Here is a 22,616-nt window from a genome sequence, read left to right on the forward strand (position 1 = left end):
CATTATGGCTAGCAAAGTAGCAAAGAAAACCAAGAACATGGACGTTACCGATACTATAAAAGAAACTGCAAAATCAACCGACGATCGGCTTGATATGGTTATCAGCCTTATAAATGATATAAAAGTTGAGAATGAAGGAAGTTTCCAGAAATTAGAGAAACGGTTAGACAAACAGAATTTAGCAAGTTACAACGAAAGCTAAAAGCATTTAGAAACACGCCTTTTAGTATGATGCATACAAACATTCGCTCGTTGAATAAAAATATCAACAACTTAGAAATTCTTCAAACAACACTAGGACATAGCTTTGACATTTCAGAAACTTGGATTTCCAAGGAAAACGAAAGTACAATTAAAAACCTACATTTAAATGGCTATCAAAAATTTCATGCTACTCCTGGCAATAGTCTAAAGGGTGGCTGTGGCTTCTTTGTTTCCGAAGGTATTATATTTTTACCCAGGGAGGACCTAGACTACTCTTTTATAGGAAAAGATTGTGAATTTGAGCAAACTGGATAGAAATTACCAACTCACCAAAGTCAAGCTACGTGATTGGCGTTATAAATCGTCACCCAAAAAAAAACGATAAATCATTGAACACTTAACAAACACAGTATTGTGCAAGATCAAAAAGGAAACCAAAATCGCATGTATTACCGATGACTTTAATTTAGACCTGCTTCGGTATGATACAGAAGCATATACAGACAACTTCTTAAATCTCTTACTATCAAAATTTTTCCAACCTCACATAATTCAGCCGTCTAAAATTGCTGGTAATCAAAGACCTACTCTGATCGATAATATTTTTCGGAACTCATTAGAATTTGAGACGTTTAGCGGTAATCTGATCTCTAAAATAACAGATCATATGCCTAACTTCATATTCTGTCAAAAGCTAAATGTTAAATTCTCTAAGGGTAGGAAAAGTTTTTATCGTGATTACAATAACTTTGATGCTGACCCATACATCTCGGACCTTAGACAGGTTGACCTTGTAAAATTAATAAATGCTGAAAATAATCCGAATGCAAAATTGAATGTTTTTCAGGATTCATTTTTAAATATTATCAATAAATACGCCCCTTTAAAGAGAGTCTTTAAGAAAATGTATAAAATGAGAAATAAACACTGGATTAGAACTGGTATTCTTTAATCAATCTCAGTGAGAAATAGATAATACTCGAAGTTTTTGAAAACGAAAGATCCCCCATGCTACCAAAAATAAAAAGGATATAGAGACCTTCTAAATCATCTGATAAGAAAAAGCAAAAAGATCTATTACATTTCCTATCTTGACAAATTCAAAAAAAATTCGAAAAAGGTTTGGTCTGGCATTAATGATATCATTGAAAAGCAATGACTCATATGACTTACCCGTAAAACTCATGAGATACACAATTTCATTGCCTTTCAAGCATCAATAATTTTATTTTCAAAGAATAATTTTCAAGCATCAATTTGGATTTCAAAAAAATAAATCAACAACATTGGCAATCTTAGATCTCTGCACAAAGCTAGTTGAAGACATTGAAGGAAAAAGTTTAGGAGACAAAGGGGTTGCAGCTACCTCCCATCCATTAGGAAAATTGTTTTTGAATTCAGGACCACTCGTGCAATCTTATTTCATTGAAGCAACATTATCCAAGGAGGACTTTTACTAAGCCCTCCCTAAACGATTAGCCTCCGGTACACAGATCTGATTAATTTATTGTTTCTGGCCTTTTTTGGCAGCATAAGCGAGCAGATTTCTAAGGCATACACTATTTTCCTCAGAACACATACTTTAAGAGCTCCAAGGAAATATTTTTCTATTTGAACGACAGATTGAGCATCAAACATTGAAAGAAAAAACGGTTTTTTGGAAATGGCTCTCATGTTAACAAAGTCATTTATATCATAATTTAACACCATATGTAAAATACCCTTAAATTTAGAAAACTGCATTTTCATATTAAAGTTATACATGCTGCTAATCAAAAAGATCCATTATAATTGAACTATATATTGTAACTAAACCAGCGAAGTTGAAGCTACTTCAGAAGCTTTGTCACTAATGACGATTTATAAATTTTTTTCTTTTTTTTCTCATCAATGATTCAACATTTGGCGCTGTTTATATACCGAAAGGCCGCCGGTTTACACATGTTTAGAACAAAACTTGAAAAACTTGAATCTTTTTATTTCTTAAATTGCCTAATAAAACTTATTATCAGGTATGCCATAACCTCAATGTTTCTTTTTATAAAATTGCTTGACTGCATTTCTTTTAAAAATGCTCGATTAACGATTCAATTCTTTTAAGAAAATATTTTTTCTGGGGAGCTTTGGAGCCATGACAGTGCTAGTATAGGACATACCCTATCTTGAGGACATATACATTGGGGTCACGACTTTTGTCTAAGTGGTTAAATGAATTTTCTTGTCCTTCAGAAAAGTCAGATGGCATTCTCCTGTATACAGAATAGACGGGGAGCAGGAAATTCGAGTTGGTTGATTTTTTCCAAAATCCCAATAAAAAAACGCCTAACGTCTTAAATAAGCGGGGTTTGGAAAAATTTACCAAATTATACTAAATGGGCTTAATTCCTACCAGCCCTTTAAACTTGGAAACAGAATGAATAAAAACCATGAACTGGTTTCTTAAAATAGGAAAACGCTTTTATAAAATAAAATAATGTCTTCACTTTCTCTTTTTGTTCTCGAAGCACTTCTGTTTAGTAGGAAATACTTCGTTGTATACAACTTGCAAGTTCTTAATACACGAGATTAATAATTTTATTACGGACACGAGAGTAAAAGACGAATCACGATCAAAGTAGTTCATTTTTGCCTTTGTTTAATCCTAGTTTACATTCGGCATATTCTTCAAAAGGCACTAATCTGTTGAAGAAGTAGCTAACAATGACGATGCAAGCTGCCACAATAGCGGCTATTGTGATGAAGACGTATCTTGGTCCGTAGGTTTCATAGATGCATGTCATCACCAATGGTGTTACGATTCCCGAAACACATGAAGAGCCAGATATAATTGCACTGTAGAAGCTCTTTGAAAAAATTAGCGTTTGAAAACCATTAATCATTGCTAAAGATGTAGAATGATGTTTAAATATAAATTCATATATATGTATGCATATATAGATATATATATATACAGATACTCCATAAAAAAGCAACTTGGTTGACGTTTCGCTATAAGCTTCTTCAGAATTTACCAAATTTACCAAATTTACATTGATTCCGAAGAAGCTTATAGCGAAACGTCAACCAAGCTGTTTTTTATTGAGTATCTATTTATATTTTTAAAAAACTTTAGAGTTAGGAGCTATTGAATATATATATATATATCTATATATCATAGAGTTGAAGAAAGTAAAACTACATGGTTTATCTCTACAGGAGATCTCCTGAAGAGTGAGTTACTCACGAAACAGGCTTGTAGAGATAAACCATGTAGTTTTACTTTCTTCAATTCTATGATATATCACGCTCTACGTGCTAACGTATTGAGCACTGTGCTACGGAAGTATCAAAAGACAAATTTCCATATATCTATATATATATATATATAATCATAAGGCAAATGCTGACAGGAGGAAAATTCTTTCCAAAAGGGTGCTGCCCAATTGTATCGAACCACTCTTGGTCGGAATCGAACTCCAGTTTGCTGCTTCAAGTTTTCTTTATGGTCTATCAGAGTTACGAATGCTTGTCGTTCTGCCATACGTTCTGTTCGGTCTTGAATGTTGAGTTCAGTGGCAATGTCCCGTGCTTCATTGTTCATTGTGTGGATGGCGCTGTCATTTGCTGTCTTGTAGGTTGTAGTTATGCTGTTAGTTAGTAGTTTGTCATGTTGTTCACTATCCAGTTTGTAGTAGTTGGTTGTTTTGTCAGCGGGGATGAAGGCTTTCGTGGAGGCGTTGATCTTTTTGATGTCTTCGTATAGCTGGTCTTGAAATTGGTGGTGTGTTTTCATGAATTGGATGTGCTTGATCATGTTGAGTAGATCAGACTCAAATGCGTCTAGGTCTTCGTTTTGTGGGGGACATTTTTTAGATTTGAATCCGAACGTTTTGTTTTGATCCTCGGTTTGTTGGTCGTCTTCGTTTGGTTTTTCGTGGAAGAAGGCTATCCATCTCATACGCTTGATGACAATTTCAGTTTTCTCGATAAGTTTCTTTATGTAGCTGTTTCTTGGGCTATTTCTTGGCGGTATCGGTATATTTTTTATTGAATAGTTGAACCTTGTCTGTTCCATTTCTTGCGTTTCACATATATATATACAACCCCCCTTACCCCCCCCCCCCCAAAAAAATCTTTTCTTGCAACTTTTCGAGTATATTTTTGTTATATATTGCAACAATATAATTCAAATACTGGATTTTCTTCTAAAAAACTGTGTGTGAAATTTCATTTTGTAGGCACTTTAAGCCTTTTGAGAAAGCCTCCAACCATTAACAGTGAATGAAAGGTTTGATTTTTATTGAATGTTTTCAAAAAGTTCAAATTTTGGAAAAATCGGCATTGGCTAGAGAACCAAAAAGTCAATATTTTTATGCAAATTGTTCAAAATAAGATTGCAGGGAGACATTTATTGCTGAAGCTGATTTGATAAGAACTTTAATTTAATGTAATCTTTGTTTTTTGCTCTATTCAATATTCTATTTTATTAAGTTCGCTTTATAATATGGTGGTATTACAAAGATATGTTAAGTCATACCTGCTTTCTTGGGCCAATAACTTTCGAATACAACCCATTTATTACTAGATATGACAACGTGAAGCCAACAATAATTATCAATTCTGCAACTACGAATTGCGCGAGGTGTATTTTAGGGGCATTTTTGCACCACTGGAACTTTGGCGGACACCCTGCTTTCCATATTGTTTTCATCACATTCCCAAGTTTTGTTTGTTCTGAAAAAGATAGCGTTTTTTCAAGACTATCAAATATAGATATAAACGATGAAAACCTGAATAAACAGTAGTTCATTTGTATCATAACCACGTACAAACAATAGACCATTAGATTAGAAGATCGTGAGATAGCTCACCTGTTGTTTGTAGAGTTGGATGTGTGTTTCCCCAGGGTAAAAATATGATAAACCCTAGCAATGAAATTGTGCACCCTAGCAACATTATGCTTCTCTCAGCAAGCCTAGGTAGAAAAAAAGATGTCAGTTTGAAGGAAACATTTTTGTTGATGAAATGACAGGAAATCCAAGGAATTCTTAAGAAAAAAACAACTCATTGTTTGAACTGATTTTTAAGATTATTGCAATGGATTTAAAAGAGATGATAGGCCTTTTTGGTGTATAGTCTAAGAACAAATAATATTTACAACTTGTTAAAACGTAAATAATAATGTTGAATTTGCTGTAGTTAAAAAGATATCTAGTAGTATATAAAATTATCCAAATCTTTCTTTCTGATTGTTGTTGAGCTATTGAAGCTTGCTGCATTTTCTTTCTTTAGAATGTTTTTAGAGGGTCTTTTTGAAATTTTCGTAGTTACTCTTTACACTTTCAGGCAGTAAGTTCCACAGTAGCGCCGATCTGTATTTAAATGTCTTTTTTCCTAAATGTAGTATATAAATGTTGTATCAATATTGTATAATAGCAGTAATATTTTATCGATATTGCACTTAATAAGCAGTCAAATTTAGTCCACTGACATTATTGCAAAGTATTCCATCAGAAGATCGATTGAACTATTGGCTGCAACATACAAAATCTAGATAAAGAATCCTATAAGCGATTTTCTGGTTAAACGAAAAACCCACTTTGTCTAATAGGTCGTAAATGCTTTGGTTATCATTTTGTGCAAACTCGTCTACGTAACATCAATCAAGGCAAACTTCTGTTTATATAAGTTGAATTTGTTTGTGTTTTAAGCTGTAGAACTGTTGTTTTGACCCCCAATAATTGCGTTTGGCCTCAACGACTTAATTTGCGGTTTTTGTTTGTTAGAATGGGTTGATTTGCAACGAAAGCATTTGACACTTACTCAAGTTTTTGAGCAAATATTTTTTATAAACAATAAAAGTGCCAGGGTAGCACAAAAAGCTTCAAAATTGACGGAATAGGAGCAACTAACCGGTTTGAAGTGCATCTTATTAAAGGTAGCGAAAAAAGTGCAATTGGTCCAACGGAAGACAGCAACAGGCCAGCGTAGAAAACAGCTTCTGACTTTGTAAGCGCCAGCTCACTTTTCATTAGTGGAGCAGTGAACCTATGGAGATTGCATTAGCTAGAAGTTTTAAAGATTCATTGCTAACAATGAGCCATTGCGCTATGTAAGCATCCTGTAATGCATTTTTAGACTGTCTAAAATCAATCTTGGTTAGTCCGTAGAAAATTACTGCCATTGTTTGGACCGTCGCCACGCTCGCAAAGGCCTATTGTTAGCATTGAGTCTTAAAAGCATTCTTCAAGAAACAGATGCTAGACACAGAAACAGCTAATCATAAGTTTCTATCTATGCATATCCTTAGATGAAATCTAAGAAAAGTTCTGAGAGCAACAAAATATCTTTGAACATTGCAAGTCACAGCATATCAACATCTTGTCTGAATATATGCAATGGATAAACTTAATTCAAACAAGTATAGTATATTGCTCCAAAGAGGATATAGATCATAAACAAATTTGAAATTATTGAAGCAAAAGTAATGACTATGCTCCAATATATGTATTAATAAAAGTCTAGCAAGAATCTAATGACAGGAGTGGCGTTGAGAAATAAAACATTTCGTTTTACTAAAGTTCATTTTCTGACACTCTTATGTGTATAGAAGGTCAGAAGGTTGATTGAACTTTTTAAGCTATGAAAATTACACACCTGAAATAGTACAATCAAATATAGTTCTTGTAGATAGGAAAATTTTATCCAACTTACGTTTCTATTGATGAAAATACCACATACATGACAAAGTAAGTCAATAAGATTATCAAGAGGGCAAAGTTGTCCGGCTTTTGCAATTCCTCTACAAAAAAAAGCGAGGAACAATTTAGTAACGATTATGTAATGTTAAGTAACGTATCATATCATATCATATCATATCATATCATATCATATCATATCATATCATATCATATCACATCACATCACATCACATCACATCACATCACATCACATCACATCACATCACATCACATCACATCACATCACATCACATCACATCACATCACATCACATCACATCACATCACATCACATCACATCACATCACATCACATCACATCACATCACATCACATCACATCACATCACATCACATCACATCACATCACATCACATCACATCACATCACATCACATCACATCACATCACATCACATCACATCACATCACATCACATCACATCACATCACATCACATCACATCACATCACATCACATCACATCACATCACATCACATCACATCACATCACATCACATCACATCACATCACATCACATCACATCACATCACATCACATCACATCACATCACATCACATCACATCACATCACATCACATCACATCACATCACATCACATCACATCACATCACATCACATCACATCACATCACATCACATCACATCACATCACATCACATCACATCACATCACATCACATCACATCACATCACATCACATCACATCACATCACATCACATCACATCACATCACATCACATCACATCACATCACATCACATCACATCACATCACATCACATCACATCACATCACATCACATCACATCACATCACATCACATCACATCACATCACATCACATCACATCACATCACATCACATCACATCACATCACATCACATCACATCACATCACATCACATCACATCACATCACATCACATCACATCACATCACATCACATCACATCACATCACATCACATCACATCACATCACATCACATCACATCACATCACATCACATCACATCACATCACATCACATCACATCACATCACATCACATCACATCACATCACATCACATCACATCACATCACATCACATCACATCACATCACATCACATCACATCACATCACATCACATCACATCACATCACATCACATCACATCACATCACATCACATCACATCACATCACATCACATCACATCACATCACATCACATCACATCACATCACATCACATCACATCACATCACATCACATCACATCACATCACATCACATCACATCACATCACATCACATCACATCACATCACATCACATCACATCACATCACATCACATCACATCACATCACATCACATCACATCACATCACATCAGATCATATCATATCATATCATATCATATCATATCATATCATATCATATCATATCATATCATATCATATCATATCATATCATATCATATATCATATCATATCATATCATATCATATATCATATCATATCATATCATATCATATCATATCATATCATATCATATCATATCATATCATATCATATCATATCATATCATATCATATCATATCATATCATATCATATCATATCATATCATATCATATCATATCATATCATATCATATCATATCATATCATATCATATCATATCATATCATATCATATCATATCATATCATATCATATCATATCATATCATATCATATCATATCATATCATATCATATCATATCATATCATATCATATCATATCATATCATATCATATCATATCATATCATATCATATCATATCAATCATATCATATCATATCATATCATATCATATCATATCATATCATATCATATCATATCATATCATATCATATCATATCATATCATATCAATCATATCATATCATATCATATCATATCATATCATATCATATCATATCATATCATATCATATCATATCATATCATATCATATCATATCATATCATATCATATCACATCACATCACATCACATCATATCATATCATATCATATCATATCATATCATATCATATCATATCATATCATATCATATCATATCATATCATATCATATCATATCATATCATATCATATCATATCATATCATATCATATCATATCATATCATATCATATCATATCATATCATATCATATCATATCATATCATATCATATCATATCATATCATATCATATCATATCATATCATATCATATCATAATTCATTTGTTAACGTGGGTTAAAAAGTGGCATTTTCAAATTGGCTGATGAGGCTAAAAATTGTTAATAACACATATAATTTATTAAATCCTTTTTTCTTGTGACTGAGGTTCCTTTGATAAAATTTGCTGTTTTCAGTCCAGTTGTTGCTTTGTGCTCTAGGTCATGTTTGAAATTTTGAATGTTCTTAGCGTTCAGCACTGTATCTGGCAGAGCTTTCTATAGCGTTGGCCCTCTAAAACTCAAAGTATTTTTTCAAAACTCTGATCTTAGTCTTTTTACTTGTAGTCTATGTTTTTGTACGGAGACATTATGAAATGACCTTTTAATGCATCTTCTCCTTCTCCTTTTATGACCTTCGTATAACCGAAGTTGTTCCAGCTAGCCACCTCTAGAATATTGTTTGAATCAACCGTTCTGGGAATGTTCTTTATCAATTTGGTGCTCTTATATGGTGAATCTCAACTTTCTGGAATTTGCTGCTTGTGCCAATGCCCCATACAGTCATTGCATATGTGTATATTGGTATTTCAGTTTTAAAATGAATGTCCTCCAACACTTTTGTTGGCAGGGATTCGACTTTTTTCAGCATGTACACCTTTTGTGAGAATTTCTTATACACCTTATCTATGTGTGTGTCCTAGTTTAGTTTGTTGTCAAAATACACTCTTATATTCAATTTTACTATTTCTAATAGATATTGGTAATAGGGGCCCCGTAAACCTCTTTCTGTTGATTATCTATGCTTCAGCTTTCTTTATATTAATGGTAATCTTATTTTCTTGGCACAATTTGTTTATTTCTCTTGCCAGCAGATTCAGCTTGTTTGCACAATCAACTACTGATTTTGGTATGATGTATGCAGTGATGTCATTTGCATACAAATGCACTTCCTCATTGTTGACACTATCAGCTATATAATTTATGTAGATAGCGAATAATCTAGGGCCCAAAAACCATACTTGTAGGACAACATACTTTACTGCGCTAATTTTTGGTGTTACATCATTGTTTTCTACATATTCCTTTCTTCCATCTAAGTAGCTATTAATTGAATTGTACAATCCTCCTGTTATCCCTGCTACGATATTTTTCTCCTGTATGTCCTGGTCTACAGAATCAAATGCCTTGATAAAATCCACAAAAAGTACACCTACTCAGGGGCCTCACTTTTTATTGAAGGGGATGGCTGCATATTTGCCCTGAAGAAAAAATTTTGCCCTGGAAAAATTGGAAATGCTGGGAACTGGCCCTTAGTTCCCGTAACCCTAAAACACTTCTTAAGGGGAAATTATTCCCGCTTAGGTCCTTGCTCAGCGGGTTCAAAAGTTCACCGACGTATTTGCCTAAGCTTGGAGAGTGAGGAAACCCTCGACTCGAACTGCATGCGCTCATTTCTTGCAACGCACTCTTGATTAGCATTTCACAGGATGAGGGTATGAAAGCTTCCCTCAATGCCATAAAAAATCATTGTGGAGAAGCTACCCTGCTGCATAAAAAAATGCAACTGATATTTGCTATATTTGCTACATATATTTGCTATACTACAACTAAGCTCTTGTGCAGCAATCTTAAGCTCTTTTATTGTTATCTCATCAGGTTCACTGACTTTCATGGGGTTCAATTGAATCATCTTTTCTGTTAACATGCCATTCGTTATCTTCAGTTGATTTATCGTTAGCGTGACTCTGTAAATAAACAGGCATTAGATTTGATGCTAGGTTTTCACATACAGTAGCAATAAACTCATTCATTGTTCCTGCTTTCCTTTTGTCATCAAACACTAATATCCCGGATTCATTTTTATGGGACCTATCCTCTTCAGTTTTAATTTCTCAGTTTTGTGACTGTTCTTATTGTCTTCCAGAAATCTGAGCTTCCTTGTGAGATTTCTTCTAATTTCCTTTTCCTTTTTCTAAATTTGCTTCTGCAGTCTTGAGCTCTCTGCTTACCTTATTTCTCAGTTTCTTGTGCTCATTTCTATCATGTTGATCTTGTGTTCTGTTCAACTTTAATAGTTATTTATAGCGCTGGTTCATGAGTTTTCTGATACAGCTATTCATCCAAGGAAGAGCTCTTGAACTTCTTTTACTGTTCCCTTTGGTAGGTTTTTCTTTACTATCTCTGAATATAACTGCTTAGTCATCCACAAATTATCATTTACTACTTCAAAAATGTTAAAGTTGAGGCATAGTGCTTGTCTAACATCTGTTTTGAAGTTTACTTCATCAAAATCTTTCTAGTCAATTACTTCCTTAAATTTTGGAGGTGGTTGCGGACGCCCTTCAGTGTTCAATCGTAATACGCTCGATTCTTCTTAACCATAACCTTCAGCAGTCACCTTTTTATTTCCTACTAATAATTGATATCTCCTCTTCAAGGTTCTTGTAGTTACACAAAGCTTGCAGTTCCCCGCATTTCAGTTTCACAAAGCAACAAGATCAATAAAATTATGACTATATTTTGTAACGTGAAATTTTGTGACGCCATGTTCACATATCCACAACAACAGCTATGTTGTAAAATTTGGAGAATGCAATTCCTGAACATGTTTACAAACATTTCATAGTCACGGAGATAGAGAGCAAGGCATAAAAAGCCTGTTTCTCAAATCACTTACTTGAACTTCCTACATTGTCATATCCAACTTTTTTAGGTTCTCTAAACCATATCAACAATGAAATAGCACAAACAGCTTGCATGAATATTCCAACACAGCCGGGAGCATTCAACATGTCAATGTTTACAAACGAGGTATGAATTCCATTGCCAACAACCACTGCAAGCAAGGCTTGTAAACCTAAAAGTAGAGATAAGAATTAGATTCCAGTTCCAAGGGATAAAGTTGCCTTTAAACTGCAAAACTATTGCCTACAAAGTTACTGGGTATTTATGTTGCTGTGGAAAATAAGCATGCGTTAGAACAAAGCTTTTAAATGCTTTGTTAAAGCAAATAAAGAAAGAGAAGCATGATTATTTGAAAGAGAAGTGGATTCTAGTAGCAGAAATAAGAAGCATAAGATGGGCCATAAATGGAAATAGCATTTGACACAAGTACATGCTGAAGGTCTATGAAAGCGGCAGCAGAACGTAATTAATTTCAAATAAGGTAGAAAGGAATGAAAAGATTGAGCTAAGGGATTTCAGTTTTGCGGGGAGACAAGCAGATCAAGAATTTTTACATTATCTGGCGTAAATACCCTTGTTTGAGGTCGTTGAAACATATTCTTAATTCCGGATTTCCTAATAGGATTTATGCATATCAAATTTCAAATGCCTCTTCATTTTAAACTGTTTCTGTCTTTTGCTTATTATATATTTTTGTCGCAAGATTCACAAAATCCGGTAGACGGACTCGACCAGCATGTGAAAGTTTTTCAGAGTTATGAAATTTTTTTGTAAAATTGTAATACAGTTTGATTAAGCAAGAATTCTCTCCTTCTTACCCCTAAATCAGTCTGTGCATCAAACCAAGGGATTTAGCTACATACTCTTTGTTTGTAAAACAGTCAAAATTGCTAAAATAGTTTTTGTTTCCCTTCTTAATTATGTTTTAATCTACGATCTTTTTTGTGCAAATCGATCCCTTTGCATTTATGCTATAGAGACCTACCAGATGTCTCAATATTGATTGACCGAGCAGATATGTATTCTGCTGCTGTGTACTGCAGAAATACACTCACTAGGAAAGGGGAAGATAAGGACTTTTGTTGCTATCCTGTTGCGTAGCAACATCGAATCACATCACATACTGAAGAATTGAAATTTAACCTTATGTAGTAAAGGCCTTCTGGCTACATATTACAACAGGGGGGGGGGGGGGGGCTCTCTTCTCGATTAGTTTACCTAGGTAAAGGGCTCCTCCTTTAAGTAATTCCCCACATGCAATTCATTATTTGGATTCTCTTTCTTTGTCTATTGTGTTTAGTTTTCTGTAACATTGTATTGATTTTTTTATTTTGTTTTGTTTTGTGAAATTATGTATTCAATCTAGGTAGTTTAGTTCTTTGAATGTACTGTAGAATTTTAAATGGTGTGTGGACAGTTTAAATTATATGAACTGGATTATATCTGAACTGAACTTGACGCAGTGACGTAGATAGGAAATTTCATAAGAGTGGCGAAAAACTGAGATTTTTAGACAAAAATCTAACAAACATTTGTAATTCTTTCATACATTTGAACATAGTTCAGTCCAGTTCAGTTTTTACATTTTAAAATTTCTCTTCATACAATATCTTACTACAAATACATTTCGATCAATTACATAGTATGTTCACACATTGCATAAAATACTTAAAATAACAGGAATAAATAACAATTACGTAAGATGTTGTTAGCAGGGGAGTTCCTTTATGAGGAGCTCTCTCGGTAGATGAGCTAATCGAAAAAGGGCACCCCCTTTTTGAAGTGGTTTAATATGTAATTGTTTGATTAAACCAGTAACAGAACAATGAATTGGGCTTCAGAATCCAATTTGATAGTTCTGGTATGGTTGAATGAAAATGTTTTAAGCCTTTGACAAAAACCGAAAACAGACAATGATCTTTTTATATCTACTTGAACATTATTCAAAAAATTTAACACCAAAGAAACGCACAGATCTGATACAACAATGCAAGAATATTTTTATATTTAAAAATGTAACTTTTATGGCTTGTCGTGTACCATATTGGTGAGCGTTTGACACAGATTCATAGAAGTTGTGACACAGATTTAAAACATAACACATTAGAACTGAAATAAAACAGGAGATAAAGTCTAATTATTTACTAAAAGTCATTTTTCATAAATCATACTAATTGAAGATTTTTTGGTCTGCTCTTCGCAAATGGCATTTTAAGTTGCCCATCTGATTCAGAGCAACTGAAGAAATAGTTATAATATCCTTTTAAAGACTGTTCTCTCAAATTGTAACACTTGAGTAAAAAGAAAACATGTTACAATTCCTACAAGATCAGAATTTTTACCCACAAAATAGCTGTTTAGCTTTACAGGGGTTATTTAGCCCCCCTCCCCCCTGACCCCTCTCTATCTTCGCCACGAGCTTGACATAATCATTTATTAATCATGCTAATAACCAACAGAGTTCTTATAAAATATCTATGAAATCATGCAAAAATTTCAGGGAATTCACCTGGGCCAACGGCAAAACCAAGGGCATAAATTGTAAAAAGTGTGGCGAAACCTCTCCTCTTTTCTTCCGTTGTTGTTGATTGTGCCATAACAGCACGGCATACAGCAACATCTCCTAGTCATAAATAATACGTCAATTTTATAAAACACTCTCTATTCTACAGACAAGCCATTCAAGGCGTACCCTCTATCAAGGATAATAGCAAAACAACTGTATTTTCTTTCCAAATGAACTATCACACACAACAGGAAATTTCGGTTATACAAATTTATAAGCAAAGAAAAGTTCAACATACCTCTTGATATTCCAGAAATAACTCTTGCAATCAGAATCATAACAAGTCCACTGTTTTTTGGAAACCCTTCGGCAAAAGTATACAAACAGTCCCCAAAGAACCTAAGTAGGAGGCTTGCCAGTAGAGGTTGAATGGCACCACGGGCATTGGACCAAGCACTAAAGATAACTAAACCAGTCACCTGTCCAGCCTGAAAGCCAGCATTTATTAAGCCGAGAAATCTTGTGCTTACTGACTGATCCACCTAAAACATTATGAAAGGAAATCAACAAAACAGAAAGAATGCAAAAAAGATACTATATATACTCGAATTTGCCCTACTATATTACGTCCAAACCCCCAAAAAGTCCATTCTTAAGGTGAAAAACTTTAATAGGCCCCACCCTTGAATCAGCCCCTTCTCTAAAATGCAAATTATTTTGTTTTAAAAAAACAAGAGCCTTTAATAAATGAATTTCAGAAAAATTCACCACATTGGACCTTGTTTTGATCAAAAGAAACATATCAGCGATTTTTTAATTTCTTTCTTCAGTTTGGGGGTAGAGGGGTTTTAGCCGTTGTTTTTAACAGTAGTAGATGTTGTCAATAGTTTCATTCTGTTATATTTCATTACTTAGTTACAAAATATAGTGTTATTGCAGTAGTTGTGTAGAGGAATTTGGTAAATATGAATGCGTTGAAAGCGTGAATTGTTTTCATGGCACTTTTTCTTTGTGATGGTCGATTTCCCTTAACACAACAGATTGCAGCATTTTTATGACGTAAATCGGCGTCATTAGTATAGAGAGAAAGATTTTTCTTTTGATATTTTCAAATAAGGAAACACCAATAAGAGCTAAAAATAGAACCAAAACTGTAATTGCAAATATATAAAAGAGAGAAAGAGCCGATAGGTAGTTTGGGGTCTACAAGAAATCACAGCGATATTAGGAAAAATGGTCGTCCATACGATGATTAACCAAAGGAAAAGAGCCTATGCATACTAATCTGATCTAATCTAGCCGTAATGAAAGCTTATTCACTAAACTGTCTGCTCGCTACGCTCGTAGGGAACCTTGTCTTTCGGTTTTTTTCTTGGGGCACCCAAAATCTATCAGTGGCTCTGGTATTGATGCTCCGCAAGAACCAAGAAATATTTAATGTGTTTTCGGTATTTGGTGTACAGTGTGTTTACGCTATTTGGTGTACAGAACAGGGCAATTCGAAGATGCTACTCCCTCTGTTAGTGCGAGTAGCCCTTGGTCGTTGTGGTTTAAGCAAATTTTATCTAGCTTATCTAGCATTTCCATTTTTGCGTGTTCTTGCTTTTCCTCGTTTACTTCCGGTAGCTATAAAGGATTTGCACCCCACGTTTTGGGTGGTTATTGACTCGCCTTGCATTTCGCTGTGTTGGGGGCAGTTTTCTATTGTTTACATGCAGTTTTTGGCCTGGTAGTTTCTACATGCTGTGTTTGGCCGTCGTGCAAAATTTTTATGGCTACGAGGACTAATAGATTGTAAGTTGTATGTATTATTATGTAGTTATCTTTCACTTTATTCATAAGTAGCTCATAGTTAACATTTTGTAGTCTAATTGGGTTTCTACGTAGTTCTATCTTCTGCTAACATTAATTAACCTTTTATAATTATTCTTTTTCATTATATTGTAATATTCAGCTTCTTGTCGTATTCTCAACTTATAATCTTCATGTATGTTAATTGCTAACATTTTTCTTTAGCGAACCACGTTTAACACATCACCTCAGAACCTGTGTTGTTTCTTGCTGTGTTATCTGCTGGGGATTTAGGTGTGGTGCGTTCGATATACCAAAGTAGTCAGAATTACAAATTGTGGACTACACCCTCTTTCGCGCTTAATGCAGCAGTTTACAACATTAGACAACTGTGGTTCAGCACTACATATAAAGCGTCGAGTATTGGATGACAGATTGGTAAACAGTTATTTTGAAAAATGTATGTATCTGAAAGAATAATTCTTATGAAAGGCCAGTTACATGTGCATTACCATAGAAACCTGATCCATGACTACTAGCCCATGACTTCTCATATCATATGATATCTCACCTTTTGAGACAACAGAAGACAGCTCGACACGAATCAATGGAAGATTGGGATTCAAATATTTAATATCTGAGTTAATTTAGCAAATTTTTATTGCAATGTAGTTTTTCTTTAAGTATATCATAACTTTTATTTTTACGGAATGGATATAGTGTGAAAATTACATTAAGTTAAAAAATCAAATGAAATGGACCAATTATGGGTAATGATACTAAAGACAAGAAATTTAAGCAAAGACAATAACAAGGTTCTTTAGCAGTGAAGAAATTATAACAAAATACTGGTATCAGAAAACAAGAAAACCGCACCTTTTGTAGGTATGGCCAAAGTGACGGCATTGTGCTTGTGTACTCTGAAAAGAGCAAAACTCAACAAAGTAAACGAAAAGAGCCATTGAAGATCTAATTTGATATTGCTTGTATATAGAGAAACTCTTTTTAACATATGGTAATTAAAATATAGGGAAACTATAATCTTATTCTGTCTTGTATAATGCAAAACAGTTCTAAAATAAGACACTTTTGAAATAGAAAAACTATAATCTAATATTGTTTTGTATATAGGGAAACAGTTCTAGAAATATGATATATTAAAAATAGGGAAAATATGATCTTATTCTGTTTTGTATAAAGGGAAACAGTTCTAAAATAAGACACTTTTGAAATAGAAAAACTATAATCTAATATTGTTTTGTATATAGGGAAACAGTTCTAGAAATATGATATATTAAAAATAGGGAAAATATGATCTTATTCTGTTTTGTATATAGGGAAACAGTTCTAAAATAAGATACTTTTGAAATAGAGAAACTACAATATAATATCGTTTTGTATATAGGGAAACAGTTCTAGAAATATGATATATTGAAAATAGGGAAAATATGATCTTATTCTGTTTTGTATATAGGGAAACAGTTCTAAAATAAGACACTTTTGAAATAGAAAAACTATAATCTAATACTCCTTGGTATATAGGGAAACAGTTCTAGAAATATGATAAATTAAAAATAGGGAAAATATGATCTTATTCTGTTTTGTATATAGGGAAACAGTTCTAAAATAAGATACTTTTGAAATAGAGAAACTACAATCTAATATTGTTTTGTATATAGGGAAACAGTTCTAGAAATATGATATATTAAAAATAGGGAAAATATGATCTTATTCTGTTTTGTATATAGGGAAACAGTTCTAAAATAAGATACTTTTGAAATAGAGAAACTACAATATAATATTGTTTTGTATATAGGGAAACAGTTCTAGAAATATGATATATTGAAAATAGGGAAAATATGATCTTATTCTGTTTTGTATATAGGGAAACAGTTCTAAAATAAGACACTTTTGAAATAGAAAAACTATAATCTAATATTGTTTTGTATATAGGGAAACAGTTCTAGAAATATGATATATTAAAAATAGGGAAAATATGATCTTATTCTGTTTTGTATATAGGGAAACAGTTCTAAAATAAGATACTTTTGAAATAGAGAAACTACAATCTAATATTGTCTTGTATATAGGGAAACAGTTCTAGAAATATGATATATTAAAAATAGGGAAAATATGATCTTATTCTGTTTTGTATATAGGGAAACAGTTCTAAAATAAGATACTTTTGAAATAGAGAAACTACAATATAATATTGTTTTGTATATAGGGAAACAGTTCTAGAAATATGATATATTGAAAATAGGGAAAATATGATCTTATTCTGTTTTGTATATAGGGAAACAGTTCTAAAATAAGATACTTTTGAAATAGAGAAACTACAATATAATATTGTTTTGTATATAGGGAAACAGTTCTAGAAATATGATATATTGAAAATAGGGAAAATATGATCTTATTCTGTTTTGTATATAGGGAAACAGTTCTAAAATATGATACTTTTGAAATAGAGAAACTAAAATCTAATACTCCTTGGTATATAGGGAAACAGTTCTAGAAATATGATATATTAAAAATAGGGAAAATATGATCTTATTCTGTTTTGTATATAGGGGAACAGTTCTAAAATAAGACACTTTTGAAATAGAAAAACTATAATCTAATACTCCTTGGTATATAAGGAAAATGTTCTAGAAATATTATATATTAAAAATAGAGAAACTATAATCTAATACTAATTTGTGTATAGGGAAAATGTTTAAAAATGTGATACTTTTGAAATAGGAAAACCATAAGCTTCGGCTTATCTTCATACATCTTCGCATCAATTTCTCTGTTCGCATTCATATCCATCCAAGTAATTTTTACCGAAAATTACTTTCACAATATTAGTTTCATAAAAATATCACTCTGTTTTCTTACCTATTGAACTGGAAAAGGAAACCAAATAAATAATGTATATTGCCTTCCATTTTGCTTTGTGGGATTCCAACGACACCAAATCATCGATGCCATGTGTTCCAAAATTCTGGCATCTTTTGGACGAACTGATCAGGAAGATTGAAAAAATTGTTTAATGAAGATAAGTGAGTTCTGTCTAGATAAAACATCGGAAGTTTTGTTTGCAAAATTTTGCTTTTGATTTTTCATAGCAAAAAATGCATTTAATTATAAGGTATGCATAGTTGTACACATTGTCAGTGGCGGATTCAGACCGGGTTCCAAGGGTTCTGGAACCCTGTCAAATTTTCCAAAGACACATAACATCAGTTTTCCCTTTACTTTCGAATTAATCGCAACCAGTCCCAACGTCAAATGGCCTCTTGTACCAAAACCTTTGCTGCTCTCTAAATATGGTATTGTGAAAGAAAGGAACCCTGTCGTAGCCATGGTTATCTTTTGTAACATATTATATTCCTCTAAAGAAAGGAACCCTGTCGTAGCCAAGGCAACTCTTTGTACCATATTGTATTTTTTAAGAAAGAAACCCTGTCGTAGCCATGGCAATCAATTGTCTTATATTGTTTTTGCTACAAACAAAAGAACCCTTTTGGAACCCATCTCACGAACTCATTGGAACTTATTTAAACCGCTGACCATACATGCTTCCTGTTGTCATAATGGCGACGTGAAGCTGCGAGTGGAGGCTTTGACTGCACGATGACGAGAGCTTGTTTTAAGCCCTCAAACAGGAAGGGAGCAGCACCTGAAGATCAATAAAATTTGATAATCGTATGGAAGAGTGCTATGATTTTTCAAGAAAGCTTTTCAAACACGCCTCGCCAACTATTTGCTCATTTTTCTCGACTGGCCTAGCCAACCTGGAGAAAACAGATCACCGCTCTTTTTCTCATGGATCTAGCGAAAAGTTCATTTCAGATAGTTGTAAAGTGGCGTTCACGAAAGAATGCGTTGCAATTAGCAGCAGAGAATTCTTGGCAGGAACTCAGGAATGTCGAAGATATTTTCTCTTTGACGTAGAAAGCTTATAGAACTCTTGAAGCCCTATACATAATATATTTATTTATAGAGTGAGATAACTTTATTAAGATAAAATGAAAGACTTTGAGAACGGGATAAGATGATTTCATATTTCATAATTTGCACTTTTTAATAATTGGGTTTGTTTGCTATATATGATAAGAGGCTTCGTCCATCGTTATCCATTTTTGACAAACTTGGTGAATATATGTAAATTTGTCTTGTTTATTATTTGGCAATATTTATAGCAGGAATTTCACTCAAATCTTGCAACACTCAGTAAAGTTATGTCTTGCTGTAACCAGCTAGAGGAATTTATTGAGGTCTTCTGTTTGGCAAGAAATCGAAACCATTCTTTTAGGATTCATAATGACAATTCCTGGTTTGGTTTACAGATTTATATTTTTACTTGTCTTGGAATCATGATGAAATAATATATCTTGTTAAAATCAAATCTTGCAATTGTGAATCTTATCAAAAAGCGAAAATGGGCGTCACCCAATTTTGGAAAAAGTCAAGGGCGTTGCCAGAAAAATATGGGACCACGCTCATATTGGAACCCACTCAAATTTTTGTCTAGATCCGCCACTGCACATTGTAATGATGAAAAATCATTTAATCAAGTTTGTGTCAGCTCTTTCTGGTTTTCCTGTTTTAGGGCTTGATACAATTAGTTATAACAACCATTGTAAATAATTATTTTAATTTTTTAATACCAAAATGATTTTTTTAGACATGGTCGCTTAAGCAACGAACACGTGTTGCAGTATCTCTGGAAAAACTTTAGGTTTTGCTTTGAAAATCAATCTTATACAGGATGAACCGTAGATTATACGAATTGCAGGATCTACCTGAGAGTGAATTAACCAGACTGTCAGTGAAAGAACTGGTGATGACTACGTGAAGCAAACATATACCTGGAGAACGGTCTGCATGATTTACAGCAATACTCAAGAAGGAACAACCTCGAACTATCTGGGTTCGCAGAATGTAGGGACAGCGAAGAAGAGGAAACCAAACTACAGGAATTTTTTCAAGACCTGGGAGTAACCATCCACACCGGAAACATCGAGGCTGGCCACCGGATACCGACCAAACGAAAGGATATGAAGAAACCGTTGATTGTAAGATTCGTTAACCGACGCAAGCGTGATGAAGTTTTCGCAGTAAGGAAGCAGATCAAGGGAAGAAAGATCTTTGTTAACGAGCACCTTTCACCGCACAATCGTTGGCTATACACCCTGGCCTTTGAAGTTGAAAGGAAAAGCGGCTATAGATTCTTGTGGACTATTAATGGTACACCATGTTTGCGGAAAAGTGAAAATAGTCCGGTTATTAAAGTGTCTTGTCCTACAGTCTTGGGTGGTTTGTAAGATCTAATATTCCATACCTTCTGACATAAAAGTGTAACCATAGTGTTTTTTCAAGGAATTTGTGGTATCATTTGCACATTCATTTTCCAAAGAGCGCTGCAACTCTTTAACTCTTTAATTACTAATAAAATTTGCATACCATTCAACCTTGTTTAAATAATTGACGTGTCAAATGCCATAAACCAACGAGAAAAAACCTAACACTGCTGCCAAGGAAAGATGCTGTCGTTGCAATAGACGTGTACACGTTCGGAAAATTGAATGTGGTAATTGTAAACTCCCTTCCCATATAAAATGCGCACAAATCTCAATAGAGGCCTATGCACGCTTATGCTCGGAAAACAAAGAATGGATCTGCAGGAAGTGCATGTGTAAACAAATGCCGTCTTTTTAGTGTTGTTGACAGAGACCTTGACTATAACTTTGATCTCACTTTCACAAAGCCTCCAATTTGATCTCACTTGAAAGCCTCCAATTTAAGCAATCTGTAACCATCGACTCCTTATTGGACAAAATTCCTGGTCACAAATTCTCAACAGATAATTTTATTGACGATATGATCACCTCGAAATACTACACTCCCCATGAATTTAAGCAGGCTCGACTGGGCTAAGCTCTCTGCGCTATACTGGCACTAAAGCACTTAATGCATTAAAAAACGATCCTCTCTTTACAAATATGACAAATAAAAAACACCTTAAGCGTATATTTTCCAATAAGGCTTTTGATTCTTATTAAACAACCATATGTCCCCAAACTATCCTTCAGCGTTTCTGACAGCAGCTCTTTCTTCCTTTGTAGCAGTTACATTTAAGAACTGGTAACCTCAGTTGGTATGTCTGGATTGGCCCGATCGGCCGGGTAGGGGTCTATGAATTAGCTCTGCTATAAGATTCCATCCCAACCATTTGGTCCTTTCTTAAAATTTTCAATTTTATCAATTCAATGCCTTGGTATCATAGATTATGGTAAACCTAGTCCAATTCATGTACTCGTTTCTTTATTCTTTATTAATCATAACTTAAATTGTAATTTTTGTTGGTTGGAATGAAAGCTCTTATGTCTTATGTCTTAAGTTTTATGTCTTATGTTAATGAAACATTAAATTAAGGGTTAAAACATGGCAAATAGACTTATATGCATTCATCCATTAAGCATAATCACAAACATACATTATAAAAATATGTTTTTTATTTAGAAAAAGATTATCACTATTTGGCT

The 22,616-nt window shown here is 33.7% G+C and overlaps 2 protein-coding genes across 3 annotated transcripts in view; one reads left to right on the forward strand and one right to left on the reverse strand.

Annotated features, from left to right (window-relative positions):
- Positions 1 to 1,210: 1,210 nt before the first annotated feature.
- Positions 1,211 to 22,616, reverse strand: part of LOC148958483 (major facilitator superfamily domain-containing protein 8-like) — a 32,045-nt gene continuing 10,639 nt past the window's right edge. For both annotated transcript variants that reach the window (XM_089112826.1, XM_089112825.1), the window contains exons 3-12: positions 18,964 to 19,088; positions 16,960 to 17,003; positions 14,591 to 14,834; positions 14,296 to 14,409; positions 11,779 to 11,958; positions 6,898 to 6,985; positions 6,097 to 6,231; positions 5,055 to 5,158; positions 4,721 to 4,917; positions 1,211 to 3,047 (exon numbers count right to left, since the gene is read on the reverse strand). In XM_089112826.1, coding sequence (XP_088968952.1) covers positions 2,814 to 3,047; positions 4,721 to 4,917; positions 5,055 to 5,158; positions 6,097 to 6,231; positions 6,898 to 6,985; positions 11,779 to 11,958; positions 14,296 to 14,409; positions 14,591 to 14,834; positions 16,960 to 17,003; positions 18,964 to 19,088 — 1,465 coding nt within the window. In that variant the 3' untranslated portion in view covers positions 1,211 to 2,813. The remainder of the gene's footprint in view (positions 3,048 to 4,720; positions 4,918 to 5,054; positions 5,159 to 6,096; positions 6,232 to 6,897; positions 6,986 to 11,778; positions 11,959 to 14,295; positions 14,410 to 14,590; positions 14,835 to 16,959; positions 17,004 to 18,963; positions 19,089 to 22,616) is intronic.
- Positions 19,776 to 22,590, forward strand: LOC148958484 (uncharacterized). Its single transcript, XM_089112832.1, has 3 exons — positions 19,776 to 20,018; positions 20,274 to 20,453; positions 20,922 to 22,590. The coding sequence occupies exons 1-3, from the start codon at positions 19,776 to 19,778 to the stop codon at positions 21,393 to 21,395; spliced, it is 897 nt and encodes a 298-aa protein (XP_088968958.1). The 3' UTR covers positions 21,396 to 22,590.

The sequence above is a fragment of the Rhopilema esculentum genome, chromosome 15, assembly GCF_057945365.1.
Source record: "Rhopilema esculentum isolate cy_ngs chromosome 15, ASM5794536v1, whole genome shotgun sequence".
In the NCBI taxonomy this organism is placed as follows: domain Eukaryota; kingdom Metazoa; phylum Cnidaria; class Scyphozoa; order Rhizostomeae; family Rhizostomatidae; genus Rhopilema; species Rhopilema esculentum.